The sequence below is a fragment of the Cyprinus carpio genome, chromosome B1 (assembly GCF_018340385.1).
Source record: "Cyprinus carpio isolate SPL01 chromosome B1, ASM1834038v1, whole genome shotgun sequence".
Lineage (NCBI taxonomy): Eukaryota > Metazoa > Chordata > Actinopteri > Cypriniformes > Cyprinidae > Cyprinus > Cyprinus carpio.
This window is the reverse complement of record NC_056597.1, coordinates 39,645,641-39,668,066: the sequence shown is the minus strand read 5'-3', so window position 1 is coordinate 39,668,066 and position 22,426 is coordinate 39,645,641. Positions and strand designations below refer to the sequence as shown.

Genomic DNA, 22,426 nt, shown 5'->3' with positions numbered 1-22,426 from the left:
AATGCCCGCCCTCCCACCCGCTCCTGCCTCCTCCACCGCTGTTGTCTGGCAGCCCCTCTGCTCACCCTCAGCCCACCATCTATGCGGTCCGAGCCCCGGAAGACTGCCATCCTCCAGCGTCACCATGGTCAGAGTCTCCCTCACCTCCGCCTCCAGCCTCCAAGGCCCAGTCATCAGAACATCAGCTCCACCGGGCTCCCTTGTCCCTCTGGCTCCGCCTTGTTAAGGCGTCGACCTGCCTTTGCCTCAGTACTCCTCTCCATGGCTGCGCCTAGTCGCTCCGTCCCACCAGCTCATTTGTCTCCTTCCTCCCACCAGCTCCACCTTGGTCCTCAGTCGCTCTAGCTCCGCCATGGATCTCTGGATCTCCGCCTCCGCCTCGGTCACCAGAGAGCCCTCGGCTCCACCCCCCCCGGATCCTCAGCATCCCCCTGGCACGTTGGCTCTCCGTCTCCACCTCGGGTTCCTCCTCCACCTGCTCCGCCGCCGTTGTGGGTCTGCCCCCTGGAGTCAGTGACCATACCTCCATGGGTCCTCCCACCGTCAGCTCAACCCTTGGCTCATCATTATGGCTGTGGCCTGGGTCCAGCTGGACTCCTCCTGCTCCAAGCTCCTTCTGTCTCCTCCCTCCGTCATCTCCTCCCTCTGTGGTCTCCGTCTGCATGCTTAAAAAGCAACACATCATGCCGCGATCTAGAAGAAGTTCAAGAACAGCTAAGAAACAAAAGTAGTTGACATGTATCAGTCTGGAAAGGGTTATAAAGCCATTTCTAAGGCTTTGGGATTCCAGCAAACCATGGTCATAGCCATTATCCACAAATAGAGAAAATTTGGAACAAGTGTGGTGAACCTTCTCAGAAGTGGCTGCCTACCAAAATTACTCCAAAAGTGCAATGACAACTAATCCAGGATGTCATAAAAGAACCCAGAGCAACATCTAAAGAACACTGCAGGGCCTCACTTGCCTCAATTAAGGTCAGTGTTCATGATTCAACAATAAGAGAGACTGGGCAAAATGGCATCCATGGGAGAGTTCCAAGGCAAAAGCCACTGCCGACCCAAAAAAGAACACAAAGCTCGTCTCACACATTTGCCAAAAAATATCTTGATTATCCCCAAGACTTTTTGGGCAAATATTCTGTGGACTGATGCAACAAAAGTTTAACTTTTTGGAAGGTGTGTTGTCCTGTTACATCTGGCGTAAAAAACCAACGCTGCATTTTATAATAAGAACATCATACCAACAGTCAAACATGGTCAGTAAAATATTAGTCTGTTGATTTTTTTATTCCGAGGTCACCATAGCCACCAGATCCAGTCTGTATCCAGATCAGATGGTCACTGCAGTCACCCGGATCCAGTACGTATCCAGAACAGATGAGAGATCAGCAGCTAGAGATGACCTCTACAGCCCTGAATGTCAGCAGAGACCACGACAACTAGATAAGCCCAAGAGACAGATCCCCAGTGAAGACCTTGTCTCCTAGATGGCCAACGGTATAAGACCACAGGAACCAGATTGAGTCCTCTGCACAATGTGACTTTTGTGCTTCAGCCTGGAACTGAAACTGCTGGTTTCGTATGGGACAGATTGAGAACTGGCCCCCCAACTGAGCCTGGTTTCTCCCAAGGTTTTTTCTCCATTCTGTCACACCGATGGAGTTTTGGTTCCGTTGCCGCTGTCGCCTCTGGCTTGCTTAGTTGGGGACACTTAATATCCAGCGATATCGTCGACTTGAATGCACAGATACTATTTAAACTGAACTGAGCTGGATGATGACATCAATGAATTCAATGATGAATTGCCTTTTAACTGAAAATTGAGTGTTTGCTATTGTCATTTTGCATTATTGACACACTATTTTCCTATTTAATACTGTAAAACAATTTGACACAATCTCTATTGTAAAAAGCGCTATATAAATAAAGGTGTGACTTGACTTGACATGGTGGTGGTAATGTGATGGTTTGGGGCTGCTTCAGGACCTGGATGACTTGCCATAATTGATGGAACCAGAATTCTGCACTTTCTCAGAAAATCCTGAAGGAGAATGTCCAGCTGTTTTAGTTTGTGACCTCAAGTTCAAGTGCAGGACAATGATCTCAAAACACCACCAGCAAGTCCACCTCTGAATGGCTTAAGAAAAACAAAATTAAGGTTTTGGAGTGGCCAAATCAAAGTCTGGACTTAAATCTGATTGAGATGCTGTGGCATGACCTTAAACAGTCTGTTCATGCTCGTAAACCCTCCAATGTGGTTGAATTAAAAAAAAAATCTGCAAAGAAAAGTTGGCCAAAATTCCATCCACAGTGATGTGAAAGACTAATTGCCAGTTATCGCAAATGCTTGATTGCAGCTGTTGCTGCAAAAGGGTGGCACAACCAGTTATTAGATTTTTTTTAATGCAATTACTTTTTCACGCAGTTGCCAGGCAGGTTTGGACAGTTTTTTTTTCCCTTCATAACATTAAAATCATTATTTCAGAACTGCATTTTGTATTTACTTGCATTATCTTTGTGTAATATTAAAATTTGTTTGATCTGAATCTTATAAGTGTGACAATCTATCAACATTTTATATATACAGTCTTAAGTGACAATTGAAGCAATTTTAGGACAACATGTGCCTCCTCTCCGATTTCTGTCTCTTACTTCATCCACACAAAATGTGAAAAATAGGTCAAAACAACTGAATCATCATTGCTTTCGCATAGAGGTTTAAACCTTGCATTATAGCCCATATATGTTTGCTCATCGCCATCAACATTCTTCAACTGTTTCTGACACAAATGACACAAAATCCCATAAAAATATAGGGCATAAGTCAGACTCCTGACTTCTGTCAGACTTAAATGATTTTGATATCTGCCCTCAACATGTCAGAAAGTAGCAGTGGTTGCATGTTCTGACACTGATATGCATCATTGTGCTGCTGAATGTTAGTCGCTTGGAGTTGAGTCACTAGTTTTTGGTAACTTAAGATGCACACAAATAGAGTGATCAAGGGAGAATAGGCTATATTTTTTTATCTCTAAGAAAACACTATGAGTCAAATGTTTGGACTGGGTTTGTTTGCAATATCTAAAGCTCTTTTTGATTTAAAAAGGGCTGTGTGCCAATACTTGCAATAGATTAGATTTAATATATTTTGAGTTTAACTAAATGTAGGATGCATGTAATATACAATATGCATGTAAAATACAGCATAAATAACTACATAACACATTTTCACACAGAGCTATTGTGTAAATATATAATCAATAATTTAGTCAAATCTCACTTTTTAAGTCATGTACAGTCAGCAATTTATTTCTTTTATTTCTAACCTGCATTTCTTTGGAATTATTTTGTCCACTTACTTTTCCTTCAAGGCCACCCCCCCCCCCCACTTTTCTGTCTCACTTACACTCCTTCCCATAGACTCTGCTCCAACAGGCAGAAACTTGGAAATTCCGGTGTGGCTAATGGCATGATTGCTGGGAAATGTTTTGGGTCTTGGAATCTCTATAAAAGACAGAGGCGAGGCTTTACTCCCAACACATCCACCACAACTCCAAAAAAATTTACTACATTCATTCAAAACTTATTACACCATTACTACACTACTTTCTGCATTTCTTACCTATTTATTACACTAGCAAATTAGTAATGGCATTTTTACCCAGAGCCTTTCTTCTGCTGCTGCTGGCAGTAGTTTGTATTCAGCTGAGTGGAGGTAAGACATTAATGACACTTGAATATCACTTTATAGTCAGGTATTGCAGGACATTTGGGGCTTGTTTGGCATGATGCAGAGAGCTTTTTTATGCAGAATTACTATCTTCTGTCAGAATCATGTACTTTAAATGAATCCTTCTATGCTTTTCCATGTTAACAGTCCTAGCTGATGGACGTGACAGGTGCTGGTGTTTGAAAAAGTTTGAAGAAAAAACGTGGTTCCCGAGAGAAGAAATTGAAGAGTTCTCTATTTCCCCCGAATATCGAAGTGTGACACGTTGTTGAAAGCATGTAAGTGTCAATCTCTTAACCTGAATATTATATTTATAGTGACATCTTAGACATAAAATAAGATAAAGAAATAAGATAAATTTGGGTATGAAGCAACACTGCATAAGATATTATGAGTTTTTAACATGTTGTAATACACTTTACTGCAGAAGAAAAAAGCTTGGTTTAGACTAATTTAAAAACTTAAGGTTTTAATCTTTAAGTAGATGAAGCTTTATGTAAACTTTGTTGCATGAAATCCTATAAGCTAGACTGAATCTTATTAATTTGATGTATTTTGAATGTCTGCAGACTGACACTGAAACCTGTGAATAAAGCATCTAAAGCTGTCCAGCGCTGCTTGAGTCCAGACAAAAAACAAGGCAGTAACCTGCAGCTTTGTTGGAGCAGGTACAGACATTTTATTATATCACTTGCATTTTTCAATCAGTAATAATGAACTAATACTAAACAATATTAGGCACAAAACTAACATGATGGTAATACATAAAAATAACTAGAAATCTTCCTAAAGTTAATAATCAATTTGTTAATTTTCTTAATGCACCTGTATCCACAAAATAATGTTTATGCATAGTATATATTAGGCATTAAATTAATGTGTGCACTTTCTTTTATTTAATTTGCAACAGCAAGAACACCAACAACACTCCCACTTTTAAGATATCCAACTGCTTCGAAAGCCATAAATGAAAGTGCAGAGGAGCACAGGAGGACAGAAGGGGGGATCTGGAAACTCTAGAAACCCTGTGAGTGGAATGTCATCCTGTGACATGACCCTGCACTGGCCAATCAGAATCCTGGGTTTTGAGTGTTGGCCTCATGCAGCTGATGGGAAATCACAGAAGACCTGAAAACACCCGGAGCACTGCCAGTAACCGCCGGACGCAGATGTTGTCGACAAAAGCATTTGGATTAGAATTCACTTGCTGTATAGCTGAAGCACTGAATATATCATCACTCCAAACAGTATTTAAATGACTATATTTTAAATGGTTTTATAATTTAACTTATTTTATAATGTCAAAAGTTAAAATGTGTTTTATTATTTTTGTCTGACCAGGCCCTTTAATGTTATATGTGATGTGTTAGAGCTGATTAACTCACATTACAGTGTTTCTTTGACATTAAATTTTATAACACATGAAATACATTTTGAGGCTACCAAACAAAATATTTTCATAATGGAAGCTACTTTATACAGTTTTGTAATAAAAACCAATTTCAAGTTATTTTGCACATTCATTTTCCAAATCCATTATATTTTCCTCTTTATATGAGAATATGTGTATGATTAATTGTATAGGAAATATGTAGCAGTATTGCATAGATAACAGACGTTCAGATTTTACACGAGCCCCATCTACTGGTCATGCCTATAAATGTACACTCAAAATGCCTTAAAGTTTGACGATTGACAAAATAATTATTTAGCAGATGCGTTTATTCAAGTGTCTTGCTTAAGGGTGTGTGGTTCAAACCTTTTTGGCTTCCAGCCCAGACCTTTAACCTCTATGTCAATGAATTTAATTTAAAATTATGTTCAAAATAGATATTGAGTAAAATTCAAGGAAAAACCAATGACCACACAATTTTCACATCATCACACATCTACAGCTCATTATATGTACACGCTGTTAGAAAAATGAAATGAATTGCCCACTCCTGTTAAATCATGAACAAACTGTGATTAACCACATTATTCTAGAAAGCTGAGTTAAATTTCACTATAGCCACACCCAGGCCTGATTACTGCCAGACCTGCTGAATCAAAAAATCACTTAAATAGAACTTGTCTGATGTATGACGCATGTTTTAAAGAGCAACACAATCATGCCACAATCTAAAGAAATTCAAGAACAGACGAGAACCAAAATAGTTGACATGCATCAGGCTGGAAAGGGTTATAAAGGTATTTCTAAGGCTTTGGTACTCCAGCAAACCATGGTCAAAGAACTGCAGGCCTCATTTGCTTCAATTAAGGACAGTGTTCATGATTCAACAATAAGAGAGACTGGGCAAAAATGGCATCCATGGGAGAGTTCCAAGGCAAAACCATTGCTGACCAAAAAGAACACAAAGGCTCGTGTCACATTTGCAAAATAATATCTTGATTATCCCTAAGACTTTTGGGCAAGTGAACTGATGCAACAAAAGTAGAACTTTTTGGAAGGTGTCTGTGTACCATACATCTGGCGTAAACCCAACACAGCATTCATAAAAAGAACATCATACCAACAGCCAAACATGGTGGTGGTAGTGTGATGGTCTGGGGCTGCTTTGCAGCTTCAGGACCTGGACGACTTGCCATAATTGATGGAACCATGAATTCTGCACTCTATTAGAAAACCCTGAAGGAGAATGTCCAGCCATCAGTATGTGAACTCAAGCGCACTTGGACAATCCCAAAACACACCAGCAAGTCCACCTCTGAATGGCTGAAGAAAAACAAAATTAAGGTTTTGGAGTGGCCAAATCAAAGTCTGGACTTAAATTTGATTGAGATGCTGTGGCATGACCTTAAACAGTCCGTTCATGCTCGTAAACCCTCTAATGTGGCTGAATTAAAACAATTCTGCAAAGAAGAGTGGGCCAAGATTCCTCCACAGCGACGTGAAAGACTCATTGCTAGTTATCGCAAATGCTTGATTGCAGTTGTTGCTGCAAAGGGTGGCACAACCAGTTATTAGATTTAGGGGCAATTACTTTTTCACGTAGTGCCAGGCAGGTTTGCACTGCTTTTCCCTTTAATAAATTAAATCATTTCAAAACTGCATTGTGTGTTTACTTGGGTTATTTTTGTGTCATTTTAAAATTTGTTTGATCTGAATCGTTCAAGTGTGACATGCAGCAAAAAATAGGTAGTTAAACATTCGTAGCATTAATAAACCAATTTGCAACACTTTCACACCACTCTATCTATTAACATTTTACATGTCTTTACTGTCACTTTAATCAGTTTTAATGGAATTTTTCTAAAGTAATTTTCAGAATGAAAAATTAGTGTAATTATACAGAGGAATGAAATGTAAGCAAAAAAAACAAATACAAAACAGTAAATAAAGGATATCCTGTGTTCCTTTGGCTCAGTGGTAGAGCATTGCATTAGCAGCGCTGGGTTCAAATCCCAGCACTGTAAAAAAAATTTATAGCAAAAGTTGCTTTAGATTTAAAAAGCGTCTGCTAAATGCATAAATGTAATTGTAAAGTTTAAATATACAGAATCTTAACAATTGAAAAGTGGTATATGGTCTTAAGTGACAGTTGCAGCCATTTAAGACAACATATACCCCCTCTCCGCATTTCTGTCTCTTACTCCATCAAAAAATGTGAAAATGGGTCAAAACAACTGACTCCTCATGCTTTCTTATAGAGGTATAAACCTCGCATTATAGCCATCTCAAATTCCAGTGTAGCAAACGGCATGATATCTGGGAAATGTTTTGGGTCTTGGAATCCCTATAAAAGACAGAGGCGAGGCTTTACTCCTCACACTTTCACTACAGCTCCACTAGGACTTACTACTTTGTCTGAAAGCTCAGCAAACTACTGCAGCTGATTTTATATATATATATATATTTTTTTAGTGTTTCTTACCTTATACACTAGCCAAGTTAATTATGGCATTTTTACCCAGAGCCCTTCTCCTGCTGCTGCTTGCAGTAGTTTGTATTCAACTGAGTGGAGGTAAGATATTAATAACACTTTAATATCGCTTTTTATAGTCAGGTATTGCCTTGATGCTTTTTTTCGCATGATGCAGAGAGCTGTTTATGTAGAATAACTATGTAGAATAAACATCTTCTGTCGGAATCATACATTTTAAATGAATCTTTCTATGCTTTTCTATGTTAACAGTCCTAGCTGAGGAACAAGGTGTGACCTGGTTTAAATCACGCAAGTGTCAATCTCTTAACCTGCATATAATAAAATGTTACATATTATATTTATAGTGACATCCTTAGAAACTATAAGTTTGTAAACTGGCTATATATATATGTGAACAAGAGCTTTTTATGCAGAATTACTATCTTCTGTCAGAATCATGCACTTTAAATGAATCTTTCTATGCTTTTCTATGTTAACAGCTGTAGCTGACGGACCTGACAGGTGCTGGTGTTTGAACGGTGTGACGAAATATGTCCCCAGAGAAGAAATTGAAGAGTTCTCTATTTTCCCCCGAAGATCGAAGTGTGACATGGTTGAAATCATGTAAGTGTCAGTCTCTTAACCTGCATGTAATAAATGCTACATTTTATATTTATAGTGACATCCTTAGACACTATAACTTGTAAACTGGCTGTATATTATATATATATATATATATATATATATATATATATATAATATATATATATATATATATATATATATATATATATAGTATTACAGGTCTATTTTTTTTTTATATCTTCAAGTCCTCGAAATTAGATAAATTTGGTTATGAAGCAACACTGCATAAGATATTGAGTTTTTAACATGTTTAATACACTTTACTGCAGAAAAAGCTTGGTTAGACTAATTTAAAACTTAAGGTTTTAATCTTAAGGTATGAAGCTTTATGTAAAATTTGTTTGCATGAAATCCTATAAGCTAGACTGAATCTTATTAATTTGATGCATTTTTTTGAATGTCTGCAGATTGACACTAAAACCCGTGAATAACTCAACTAAAATCAATCAGCGCTGCTTGAGTCCAGAAACAAAACAAGGAAATAACCTGCAGACTTGCTGGAACAAGTACGGACATTTTATTATGTCACTTGCATTTCTCAATCAGTAATAATGATACTAAACAATATTAGCCACAAATCTAATAAGATGGTATACATAACAATAACTAGAAATTTTACTAAGGATAAGAATCAATTTGTTAATTTTCTTAATTAACATGTATACAAAAAATAATATTAGGAGGACATATTAGACATTAGATTAATGTGTGCACTTTTCTTATTTAATTTGCAACAGCAAGAACACCAACAACACTCCCACTTTTAAGATATCCAACTGCTTCGAAAGCCATAAATGAAAGTGCAGAGGAGCACAGGAGGACAGAAGGGGGAATCTGGAAACCAGGGCCGGACTTGGGCAAAATTTCAGGCCGGAAAATCTCATCCAGGCCACACAGAAAAAAGGGCCAAAATTGTACCTTTTGGGGTACAACAGCTTGACACCCTAGCAGTACACCATACATATTAGTACCTTAAGAGTAGTAATTTGTACCCTTCAGATACTAATTTGAAGGCATACCTATTAGGGGTAAAAAAGGAACAAATGTCCTTTTAAGGGTCCTGTTCAAGTGACAAGCTGTTGTACCCCAAAAGGTGCAATTTTGGCCTCTTATTTCCTGTATATAGCCTATACATCCACAACGATTTCTTAAACCAGACAACTCTATTATTTGTATGGCCATCAAATAAAAAAGGTCTAAATCCTTAGTCTGGGGTTGTGGAAAATAATTAAAGGTTCTCTCTTGCACTGCACCTTCACTTCACTTCCCTTTCCATTATCTTTCCATTTCCCTGTGAACTGTGTCCACCTTGTTGAAAACATTCACCTTACAGTATTTCAGTTGTTAGCAAAGAATGTTATTTATCTTACAATGACTTAAATACCCTAGATTTAATAAACCTACCAGTCAAACGTTTTTGAACGGAAAGATTTTTAATGTTTTTAAAGAAGTCTCTTCTGTTCACCAATCCTGCATTTATATGATAGAAAGTACAGCAAGAACAGTAATATTCTGAAATATTTTTACTATTTAAAATAACTGCTTCCGATTGGAATATATATTTAAGATGTAATTTATTACTGTGATCAAAAAGCTGAGTCTTCAGCATCATTACTGCAGACTTCAGTATCACATGATCCTTCAGAAATAATTCTAATATGCTAATTTGCTGTTCAAGAATCATAGTAGTTAGTTGTTATTATTGTTGTTATTATTATTATTATAAATTAATATTTAAAAGTTGAGTACATCAGGATTCTTTGATGAATAGAAAGATCCAAAGATCAGCATTTATCTGAAAAAAGAAAAAAAAAAAAAAAAAAACTTTTGTAACATTACCCATGGACCAAAATGGGGGGTTTGGTGTAGTTAATTCTAATTGATAAATAAATTCTAATTTATTAGAAATGATTACTTTTATTTAGCAAGGATGCTCCCGATGGCCAGCTGGGCCTACTGGAAACTCTAGAAACCCTGTGAGTGGAATGTCATCCTGTGACATGACCCTGCACTGGCCAATCAGAATCCTGGGTTTTGAGTGTTGGCCTCATGCAGCTGATTTAAAATAACAAAACACCTAAAAACACCATTACTCCAAGAAGTAAACAAAAGAACACATATTTATAAGACAAAAGCATTTGGATTAGAATTCACTAGCTGTATAGCTGAAGCACTGAATATATCATAACTCCAAATAGTATTTAAATGACGTTATTTTAAATGGTTTTATAATTTAACTTATTTTATAATGTCAAAAGTTAAAATGTGTTTTATTATTTTTGTCTGACCAGGCCCTTTAATGTTATATGTGATGTGTTAGAGCTGATTAACTCACATTACAATGATTCTTTGGCATTAAATTTTATAACACATGAAATACATTTTGAGGCTACCAAACAAAATATTTTCATAATGGAAGCGACTTTATAGAGTTTTGTAATAAAAACCAATTTCAAGTTATTTTGCACATTCATTTTCCAAATCCATTATATTTTCCTCTTGAGAATATGTGTATGATTAATTGTATAGGAAACATGTAGGAGTATTGCATAGATAACAGACGTAGGAAGATCAGAGATTTTGTCATAGATAACACTGACGACTAATGACGTGCAGATTTTACACGAGCCCCATCTACTGGTCATGCCTATAAATGTACACTCAAAATGCCTTAAAGTTTGACTAATGACAAAATAATTATTTAGCAGATGCGTTTATCCAAGTGTCTTGCTTAAGGGTGTGTGGTTCAAACCTTTTTGGCTTCCAGCCCAGACCTTTAACCTCTATGTCAATTAATTTAATTTAAAATATGTTTAAGTAGATATTGAGTAAAAATTAAAATAGATATTGAGTAAAAATTAAAAGAAAGCCAATGACCACACAATTTCACATCATCACAAATCTGCAGCTCATTATATTTACACGCTGTTAGACAACTGAATGAAATAAGCAATTTCAAAAGAAATACATTGCTTATTTTTTTTTTTAAATAAAAGTCATTCATGTGCAAGCAGAAAATATATATAAGTAATAAAATATTTTTAAAAGACGTTTTCGTTTTGCTTTCATCCTGTTATGCCATCATTTATTTTTTCCATATACTGTCACTGTCAATACTGTTGTAAAGAGCAGCGGAGCACGTCTTTGCACGGAGGACGTAAACTTGCCCGAAAGGTTTGTGTGTGTGTGTGTGTGTGTGTGTGTGTGTGTGTGTTCTCCTTTCCCTCCTCTCAGGGGAAATCAAAGCTTTTCTCAGGGATTAACTAAGAGGGAGTGGAGAGAAGAATAGATCCTCAATAAATTTCCACACTGTCAGTCCAGTTAACGCTTTGCCTCTCTCTGTCTCTTTCCTTTAATTCATATCTCCTCTCAGAGAAGCAGCAAAATTAAGTTATATAAATGAAATCAAAACAAAGATGGCTTTAAGCATAGTTAAAAAATAAATAAATAAAATGAACCCCAAGTCTAATCCATTCATTATTTAGATGAAAATAAATAAATAAATCAATAATAATAATAATAATAATAATAATAATAAAAAATAAAAAAAAAAAAAAAAAAAAAAATAAAAAAATAAATAAAAAAAAAATAAAAAAAAAAATAAAAAAACAAAAAAAAAAATAAAAATATAAATAAATAAATAAATAAATAAATAAATTAAAGATAAAATAAGGCTTCATTTTGTAATTATATTTTGCATTATTTAAAGATATTTCCTTAAATGCGTTTCTCAGGTGATTTATTTATTTATTTTGGTTTAATTTAATAATTTATTAAAATAATATATGCAAAAATAAAAATAAGTTAGTAAGTAAGTAAATAAATAAATACATGAATAAACATAAAAAATACAAATAAGTAAATAAATAAAATAAAAAAAAACACAAAAAAAAACATAAAAAATACCCACAAAATATTATTTCTTTCTCTTTATATCTTTTTTCTTAACTTTTCACTCATACACATATAGAGGAAAGGAGAAAAAAGGGGTTTGCATTATCAAAGTTTTTTTTCCCAAAGATCTCAGCATGATACTTGAATTTCAGAAACCCTTAATAATGTGTCACAAAAAGTCTCAAGGTTTTTTAGCTTCCACATAAGGAGTTAATGTTGAAGCTGCCAATTTAAATGTGATTTTTTTTGTGGAGAAACTTCACAGTTTTCTCAAAAAATATTTAAAACAAAAAAAAATGAAAACATTCAAAAACCTAACCAATCTAAATACTTAAAAAATTGTCAAAAATGTAGTCATTTCTCTTCCTAACTTAACTAAATTCTTCAAAAGGTCAATCTGCAATTCTAGCAATGGACTTTTACTGGCGATATGGCACAAAATCACTTTCAAAAAAGTAATAGCACTCCATAAATAGCATCCTGAACACGCCCACAGGGGACATTTCCAAAATTAAGACCACCAAATTATTGAAATTTCTTTGTTGGTTATAAAAAATTGTGTTACACATTATTATTTCTACACACAGTTTAAAATTATATATTTTGGCTCAAAAAAATCTATATAACACAACATATATAAAACACACACAGTGGTTTGTTCAGTTTGAACTCAAATGTCTATATTACATCAGATTTATTGAACACTCAAACACAAATATTTAATGCATTACAGTACCATTCAGTGTGTCTCAATATTTTCATGTCACACTCACCACACACACACACACACACACACACACTGCACCACACTACAATGTATTTTTTTGGCCCCCATATATGACCAATTAGAAAAAAAAAAAAAACACAAATTCCAATATAAATAAAAATGCAGTGTGGTCACTAAGTGTTTAATAAAAAATATAATATTGGTCAAAAAAATATTTATACTTTTTTTTCTGCCTACACACTCCTGCCACACAAAAAATAGCCACACTCAGTTCTTCGGACAAAAAATGACCGACCATAGGAAATGAAACTGGGGGAAAAAACAAAAGAAAATACAAAAAGTTTTAGCACTATGTGAACAATCTACAGGGGACCCAGTTTACAGAAAAAAAATGACACAGCAATGAAGGGGTACTGCAAACTCTAAAACTAGGTGCAAAAAATCTAAATCTAAAATCTAAAAAAATCTAGAGTGCAAAATCAACACACCAACTCACAACGTGCGGACACACACTTGTACACCAACACACAGGGCACACACAACCTGGACACACACACACACACACACACACACCACACACACACACACACACACACACACACCACCTATGAATGGTGTGACTGTAACACGGCTCAAATGTAATATAAAATCAATAATTTGACATACAATGCAAATAAACAAAGTGGACAGCAAGGACAGGGTTACACTCTAAACACATTGGTATGACTATAACCATATAGCCAAAACTAACAAACACACACACACACACACACACACACACACACACTCACACACACACACACACAGAATTATACATACTCAAATGAATTGGTATGACTATAACCATATAGCCAAAATGAGTCAGAAGACTAAAATAAGAGGTTAAATTCAGATCAAACCCAGAAGGATTAAGCTCTGATAAAGCATTCCTGTTATTTTTTGTTACATTTTTATAGAATTTGAATGATTTGTGTAGCAAACTGCATTCAGTGTTCAGGTTTGTATGTAGTAATAACAATGTAAAAAACCTACACTTCAAATCAACATTTAAAACAACAAAAAATATAAACCTTGTCAAAACGTAGTCTTTGAGAATGCCTTAATCCACAACCTAATAAAAGTAAATAATTATGTATAAAAACAACTAGGGAATTCACAGGCCTCCCTATAAAGTCCTATACAGGAATCTAGTGGTTACACCAAAAAACAACATTTTCTTTCTTTTCTCTCACCAACAAGTACTATCCATCCTTACTTATTTATTTTAAAAAAGGCCTAGTCTCTTTTTTAATCTGAAATACTACATTAATTGAATTTTTTTTTTTTTTTTTTTTACTATTTTCAATATTTTCAAAAATCTTTATTACTGCATAAATATTAATTAGTACCATGAAATTCTCTCAAAATACAGAAAAAAAGAACAAATATTATTGAACAAAAATATATTAGACTGATTTTACTGAAGAAAAAAAGAGTTACATATAAGGTTTTGACCACAAAGACCATAAGTGTAACTCCCAAACGAGGAGCACACAAGATTAACTGTTTAGTGAACTGAAAGGTATAACAATGCTCTAAAGTACATGCAAGTGAAGCAAGCTATCAGAAAACACAGCTCTTCTGAAATCAATTCTTCCTATATGATGCTCCTGGTGATTTGACATATAGCTTCTAGAAAATTCTCATTGAATATATCTCTCCCATGCATCTGTGCAGTCCAGCAAACACATATTGTTTGTTAGTTCTGCAAATATTTTATTTATGATGATGAAACAGAACCCAGATAATGTTGATGTCACCATCAGAACAAAGGAAACAGTAAATCATATCACATCCACTTGCATGCAATATTCATGTGCCGCATTTTAAACTGCTTTCACAGACTCCGCAGACTGCTGGGGGTCAGCGGGCGAGCTGTAAATAATGCTGGACTTCAATTAAAGCAGCTGATGACAAGACTGAAAAAAAAAATAAATAAATAAATCCTCCCAGGGCAGGAAAACATGCTATATCAATCAGGTGGCTGAATCTCAGAAAACGGTTCGACTGTGACACCTCTCCCCGATGTATCTCAGAGTGAAGGACTATGTTTTTTATGTTTCACACATCCTCTTGGGTTAAAGCGAGATATAATATCCCATCATGCCAATCACATGTTCATGGACCAATGTCAGGAAGACTGTGAAACCGAAGCTTGTCAAGCTCATGATTTAAAGTAGATCAACTACAGTCGAACTGCTGTTTGGAAAAAGTAAGAACAAGCTACAAGCTACTAACAAAACCAATGGATTAAAGCAACTTGAGGGGGCAACATCTTTTTAAATATCTAGCTATCAGATAATACAATTTATATATTAAATTAATAAGCCAAGTAACGTTTTCTAAACCACTGCTTTAAACTTGACAGCCAGTGATCACGTAAATTAATCATTACACAACAACAAAACAGATGTTCATTATGAAGTTTATAATATCACATATCCCAATGAATTAAATGATTATGATTATTATTATTATAAAGGTCTGTTACTTTATTTAAAAGAAATGGAATAATATTAACAACTTTTTAAATACAATTTATAATAATACATAATCATACTGTTAATTTTAAGATAACAAATCACAAATAATCTAAATTAATTTTAAATAGCAAAATTAATAATAATAATAATAATTATTATTATTATTACATTTCATTAAAGGTCTGTTTTTTCAGTTAAATGCAATAGAATAATAATAGTAGTATTTTAAGGATTATGCTGCTGCTGATGATGATAATAATAATAATTATCATCATCATCATAATAATGCTACTTGAGAGGGCAAAGTCTTTTAAGATATATAACTTTTAGATGATAAAATTTACCAGTCAACCAGTCATCATCCACTGCTAATTTTACTTGTTAATTTTAAGATAACATATCATGATTAATAATAATAATAATAATAATAATAATAATAATAATAATAACAACAAACTTTTAATTGAAGATTAAATTGCAGACCTTAAATGTGGCCTTGTGCAGCACTCCAGTCAGCTGTGTGTTGAGGTGACAGGTTGCCTGCAGGAAATAAACTGGAACAGTGTGAACATTGTTTCTGGTCACTGACTTGGATTCTTTTGTCCAGACGCCCACTGTGGACATGGAGAACTGTTACGCATACAAACACACACACACACACACGCACGCACGCACGCACGCACGCACGCACGCACACGCACGCACACACACACACACACACACACACACACACACACACACACACACAAAGTTACTTCCATTTGACAACTTTCCCAGTACTTGCTAATCCATTGCTGTGTGGTATCTAGAGCAGGTGTTCTGAGTGGTTTATTACTGTCCAGAGTCAAAAGAGCGCATCCTCAGGCCTCTGTGATGTTCTGATCCTCTAGATATGGGTGTCAGTAGGAATTTATGGGATTTTATGCTCATTTTATTGTCTTCCCAGTGAAAATCATATGTCTTATCACTAAGCTTTGGGCTGAAAATATAATAAATATGACCAATATTAGTTGTGAACCTTGCCTTAGTAAGCTCTACAAATAATTGATCATCTCTCTGATATCTCTTCACCCGTTATGCTTTAGAGAACATAAGATAAAAATTTAATAAATCTATTCTTCAGCTGCAAAAATAATGTTAAAAGGGGTCATGAAATGAGAAACCAAATTTGCCTTGATCTTTTACAATAAAACAGGACTCAATAACATTATAAAAAAAGGGGTCATGAAATGAGAAACCAAATTTGCCTTGATCTTTTGGAATATAAGAGGTCTTTGTACCATTAAAAACATCCTGAAAGTTTCATAGCTTAAGACGTCCTCCCCATTATAAACGAGCCATTTATTTAATCAAGCTCTAAATACAGCTCGTTCTGGATCCATGGTAAGAAGTGACGTCACGGTGCGAAGTGACATTCCAACCATGTGCATATGACCCGCCTCCAGCCTCATTTCGTATCGTTGTCGCGCCGCGCGCCTCACAAATGTTCATTCGACGGACAGCGAGTGGGTCTGTGTACAGGAAAATTACAATGCCACGCAGATGTGCTGTTCCTGGCTGTGGACAAACAACATCTTTGAATATGCTGCCGAAAGATACTGACGTCAGGGAAAAATGGATGCAGTTTATTTTTTGCAGACGTCCCAGTCACGGCAGTGCTAATTTAATAATTGATCCATAGGCACTGTCGTTAGCCAATCATAACAGTGGGCGTTAACACTGAACTCTTAAAGAGGAAACAACCCAAAAACAGACTGTTTGAATCAAAGGATGAGAAACAGGGTGGGAAAATGTCATAATTCACTACATTTTAAAAGTTTTTTTTAAAAAAAAATATAAACTATAGTAATACTATAATTGCACCTAGGGGACCATAAATCCTCATCAAAGAATCCTGAAAAAAATAACAAATTAATACTTTTATACAGGATGCAATTATTTGATTAAAAGTGGCAGTAAAGACAGAAAAAAAAAATCTATTTCAAGTAAATCCTCATCAAAGAATCCTGAAAAAAGTATCACATTCTCCTCAAAAAAATATTAAGCAGCAGAACTGTTTTTAACACTGAAAATGTTTCTTGAGCATCAAATCAGCATATTAGAATGATTATTGAAAGGATCATGTGACACTGAAGACTAGTAATGATGCTGAAAATTCAGCTTTGCATCACAGGAATAAATTACTTTTAAAAAAAATATATTAAAATATAAAAAAAATTATAATATTTCACAATATAATGAGACATTTCTTTAAACGATTTTAACAAATCCTGGTTTAACAAGGAGTCAACCGTGAACCACTAAACTATGTAAGAACACTGCATTAATGTATTAAAATCTGACAGTAGTAACAATAAAAATAGACAACATTTTATTTTTGCAATTGTTGAAATGGTATAGCTTTTAAGTGATGCATTTCTGCTGGAAGTGTTAAGGGAAGTCTTTTCTGCTTTTGGACATCCAGAAAAAATTGTACACACGTTTATTGAGTTATATCTTTTTTTTTTTTTTTTTTTTTTTCAACTCCATTTTAACGTATTGAGCTTGTAATGATACTTAATAGCCCAGAGGGGGCAGCAGAGGCACCTTCAAAACCGTCCTCCCCTGCATCAATATGCCGAACAAATCTGCTCTCACCCTGGTGTGCCCACTGTAAAGGATTGGCAGTTCTACTGAACTGAATCCATTAACCTTTTAATCTGGTTCTCTCTGAAAAAACACAGGTGACCCACCCCTTGCAGCACCACAAAAGGAGTTGTGTCAAGGGTCAGGTGAAGCAAGCGGAGCGCCCAGCCCCCCATTTGTCCCCATCTAAGAGGTGTCATCCCAAATCAGACTCTTAGTTATTCACAGGCCCACTCAGATCCTATAAGTGCTTCACCCTGCACACTGTTGCGGAGTGACCCCTAAACTGATATCCCGGCTCCGGACAGGCGACAAATTGTATGAAAGTTTTTGAGCATGCCGAGAATAATGTGCCACAGACGCCTCTGATAGCTTTCCAGAACTTGTAAGTTTTCAGAGGAGATTTGCGTCAAAGCTGGCTGCTGTACAGTAGTTCACTGTCATATTGAGCGACACAGTGTTCAGTATGTTAGAGTCTATTATTATTATTATTATTATTATTATTATTATTAACCAACTAAAACATTAACTAAATCAATAATACTGGTACTAATTCAATAATAATATTATTTTTAAACGCTTATTATCATTCTGTTATTGTTATAAACATTAGTATTATTACTGATGATGATGATAATAATAATAATAAAAACAACACTACTACAAATAATAATAATAATAATATTTAAAATGATTCTTTAAATTATGGTTTAATAATGTTGTATACATTATTATAATTAATAATATGAAAATCATATTAGCTTTATTGTAGAACTCAGCCATTCATTCTCAAGAAAAAAATATTTTATATGATTAAATACAATGCAGAAACATTAAAGTGAATTAAAATGTCATGATTTATTATTGCTATGCCAAAAGCAGCAGAACAATACAATAATTACGCAAATTATATAAATATGTAACAAAAACATAATATAAAAAATGTAATGAAATTATCTTTTGCATATTGGTTGGACTCTAAATACTAAAATAATTGGTATCTGGTACCATGTTAAAACGATATTGATTGATCTCTATAACAGAACATTTGTTCATTGATATTTTAATCACTTGCATTAGTTGCAGGAAAAAAAAAAAAAAAGAAAGAAAGAAAAGAAAAGTTCCTGGGGGAACTTGTATAATCAGTTGCATCTGTACATGCAATTGTCGCATGACATGAAACTGTAAACAAAACTCTGTCCAATTCATCCTGGAGCGTTACTTTGATTCCCTAATGAGTTTAAGATTTCAAAAGCGACATCTTTGTTGCTGGTGATGTTTGACATCTTTTGTCGGGCACAGACTTTTGACATCTTTTGTCTGGCACAAAAATACACCAAAGAAGTCTGAGAATGTTTTTTGTGTGTGAATGTTTGCAACATGCATCCTTCCGAAAACATCCCCCCCACCGTCTTTCTCCCCAGCAAACATAAAGAATTCTAGAGTATAAGCGCACTGAAGACCCAAAAGAGAGAGAAAACAAGACGCAAGCCACCACAACAAAAGGAACAGAAACCAAAGCGCTCCATGACAAGCTGAACACTGCCAAAGCGTGACATACTCCCACCAGTGTCGAGTAACTCTTAAATGACTCCAAGGTTTTTCTGCCGCTAGAAAGAGAATGATCACGCTTATTAAAAGCAGAGAGATGACAGATCAAGGAGAATTAAAAGGGCAAAAAGGGAGATAGTACAGATGGAGGAAGGCCCTCACTAGACTATGAGAGAGATTGAACATCACGACAGGGAATAGAGAAGAGAGAGAGATAAGTTTCGAAGGCAGGAGAGTGGAGATCTCAAAGCCCTGTTTCAGCAGATGGAAAGCCCCTAATGAGGAAGGAAGCAACGGACAGGAGATGAAGGTAAGAAAGGGTCAGGGAAAATGAGAATGCACCTACATGACCCAAGGCACTGGATCAGAGATTCATGGTCACTGAGAGACAGAATGAAATCGACTTTTATAAGGAGAACTGAGATAGGGGTGTGCCTGGAGAGCGCTAAATAGTTCTGGAGGAGAAATGTCAAAGAACAACCCGGAACTCAAAACTTCCTCCACAGTCCAAAGAGAACATTAAAACTAAGCTGTAATGAAATGGGGAAGTCGTGGCCCTAATGGTTAGAGAGTCGGACTTGCAATCCTCCCAGTTCGATTCTCGGGCCGGCAGGACATTGTAGGTAAGGGAAGTGAATGTACAGCGCTCTCTCCACCCTCAATACCACGACTGAGGTGCCTTGAGCAAGGCACAAACCCCAACTGCTCCCCGGGCGCCGCAGCATAAATGGCTGCCCACTGCTGGGTGTGTGTTCACGGCAGTGTGTGTTCCTGCTGTGTGTGTGCACTTTGCATGGGTTAAAAGCAGAGCACGAATTCAGTATGGGTTAGACACCACAGGCTGTATGTATGTTACGTCACTTAAAGGGGTCATATTGTGAGGAATCAAAGGCCTTGATCTTTTCAAATAAAAGGTACAATGAACACGTTTTGAACTTTCAGAACGGAAACTAACCTCAACATCCAAAGAGAAACATAGAATGTAATGAAATACTGATCAATCTGAACGATCGTCCACATATACAAACCAACAACACACTTAGATCACCCAAAAGGTCTGCAGGAGACAGCATAAGCATGTAGCACAATAAAAATAAATAAATATAATTATATATATATCATATGATAACAAAACAAATAGCAGATAAAATAGAATACCAAAATAACAAAACAAAAAAAAAATATAATATAACAAAAAAATAAAATGACAATACAATATATAATAGATAGATAGACACGAGATAGAGAGATAGATAGATAGATAGACAGACAGATATACAGACAGATAGATAGACAGTTCAATATATAAATAGACAGACAGACAGACATATACAGACAGATAGATAGATAGATTGGCAGGCAGACAGATAGATAGATAGATAGATAGATAGATAGATAGATAGATAGTTCAGATAGATAATAGCAGACAGACAGACATCAAAACATAGACAGACATACAGACATACAGATAGATAGATAGATAGATAGATAGATAGATAGATAGATAGATAGATAGATTAGATGGATAGGCAGACATGTATTTTGAATGACAGACAGACAGACAGCAAATCCACAACTCACAAGTTTGTACTGAAAAGTGGTTCATCTTATCAGTCTTAAAGGCACAGCAGCAAAACTGTACCAATTAAATCCAATTAACGAACTGGAGAAAGAGTCAGAGAAAGAGTCGAAAATCATCATGAAAAGATAAATTATCACTGGCCCCTTTAAATGTTTTCAACCATGTGGTTCTTTTCGTGGTGGGCACTGGGCAGAGAAGCACTAACTTTATTGTTCAGACAAGAACCTCTGAAGGGTATTTTCAGTCTCAGGATGACAAAAATCACCACTGACGTCAAAGGCCGGTTGGACGTGGTGTTCAACACCAGCAGGACGTCAGAACTCACCTGAAGCTATTGTAGGTCTCCTATTGACCCTGAAAGTTTCTGCTAACATAGTTTTACCTCTGGGGTTCTCCAGAGAAAAAAGATCAAAGCAGAACTGACGTAAAGCTGGTTAGTCCAGCATTAAATGCATGGACTGACGTCTCCAGCGACGTTCCGTAATCCCTGAATGATGCACATTTAGCTCTGCCCTCATTGTTGCGCGTGCAGACCTGTGTCGACCAGGGTTCAAACTGACACAGAGTCAGATCTGAGCGCTGACAGCCTGTGCAGTGAGGTGACTTTATCTACATCAGCTGTGCAGGTCAGCCCCAGAGTGACTGTGGTAAAGACTAGGTCAAAGCCAGGTGAATGTTGAATGAGGCACAATATGACCACCAAAAATACACTGGATATTGAATAGAGAAATATCAGAAGAGCTGGCTTGATTGCTCGCATTTTAAATTGCCACATTTTCTACCAAATACTAAGTTTACAGTATAGTTTAAATTGAAGTAAGTCTGCAAGGTTTTTGGTGATTTTATATCTAATGATCACATAGTCTACTTTCTTCTTCACTTTAAGGCCTGTTTAGTCCAACACGAGCATTAGCATGAGAATTTTAATGATTTTTACATGTGATTTGTCTGTTTTATGCACAAAAATGGCAGACAGGCTGAATGAAAATACCATTTCACTTTGACAGGAGGTGGTGCTTACATAAAAGCAGAAATATAAAGTGCGAAGTAATGAGTAAATAAAAGAATTTCATTTTATATATTATATGTTTAAGAAAATGTTCACTTATTCTTTTAAAATATATATTTTTTATTATTTAATAATAAATTAACACACACACACACACACACACACACACACACACACACACACACACACACACACACACACACACACACACACACTGTTTATCGAACTAAATTTTCACATACAAACATTTACTGTTATGGTCTAAGCAGGTCTTT

The 22,426-nt window shown here is 35.6% G+C and overlaps 1 protein-coding gene across 3 annotated transcripts; it reads left to right on the top strand.

Moving 5' to 3' along the window:
- Window positions 1–3,611: 3,611 nt before the first annotated feature.
- On the top strand, window positions 3,612–10,301 carry LOC109072931 (C-X-C motif chemokine 11-like). Of its 3 annotated transcripts, XM_042717450.1 has the most exons (5): window positions 3,612–3,715; window positions 8,097–8,220; window positions 8,649–8,747; window positions 8,979–9,075; window positions 10,198–10,301. In XM_042717450.1, the coding sequence occupies exons 1-4, from the start codon at window positions 3,649–3,651 to the stop codon at window positions 9,037–9,039; spliced, it is 351 nt and encodes a 116-aa protein (XP_042573384.1). In that variant the 5' UTR covers window positions 3,612–3,648; the 3' UTR covers window positions 9,040–9,075; window positions 10,198–10,301. The 3 variants fall into 3 exon arrangements, with proteins under 3 accessions (XP_042573384.1, XP_042573383.1, XP_042573385.1); XM_042717449.1 differs by lacking the exon at window positions 10,198–10,301 and having other exon boundaries at window positions 8,979–9,448; XM_042717451.1 differs by lacking the exons at window positions 3,612–3,715; window positions 10,198–10,301 and adding an exon at window positions 7,466–7,695 and having other exon boundaries at window positions 8,979–9,448.
- The last annotated feature ends 12,125 nt before the right edge of the window (window positions 10,302–22,426 follow it).

Excerpts from the sequence above, each read along its gene's own strand:
- LOC109072931 (XM_042717450.1), top strand. The coding sequence starts at position 3,649 with ATGGCATTTTTACCCAGAGCCTTTCTTCTGCTGCTGCTGGCAGTAGTT. Across the intron at positions 3,716-8,096 it reads TTGTATTCAGCTGAGTGGAG|CTGTAGCTGACGGACCTGAC; the intron begins GTAAGACATTAA and ends CTATGTTAACAG. Across the intron at positions 8,748-8,978 it reads CTGCAGACTTGCTGGAACAA|CAAGAACACCAACAACACTC; the intron begins GTACGGACATTT and ends AATTTGCAACAG.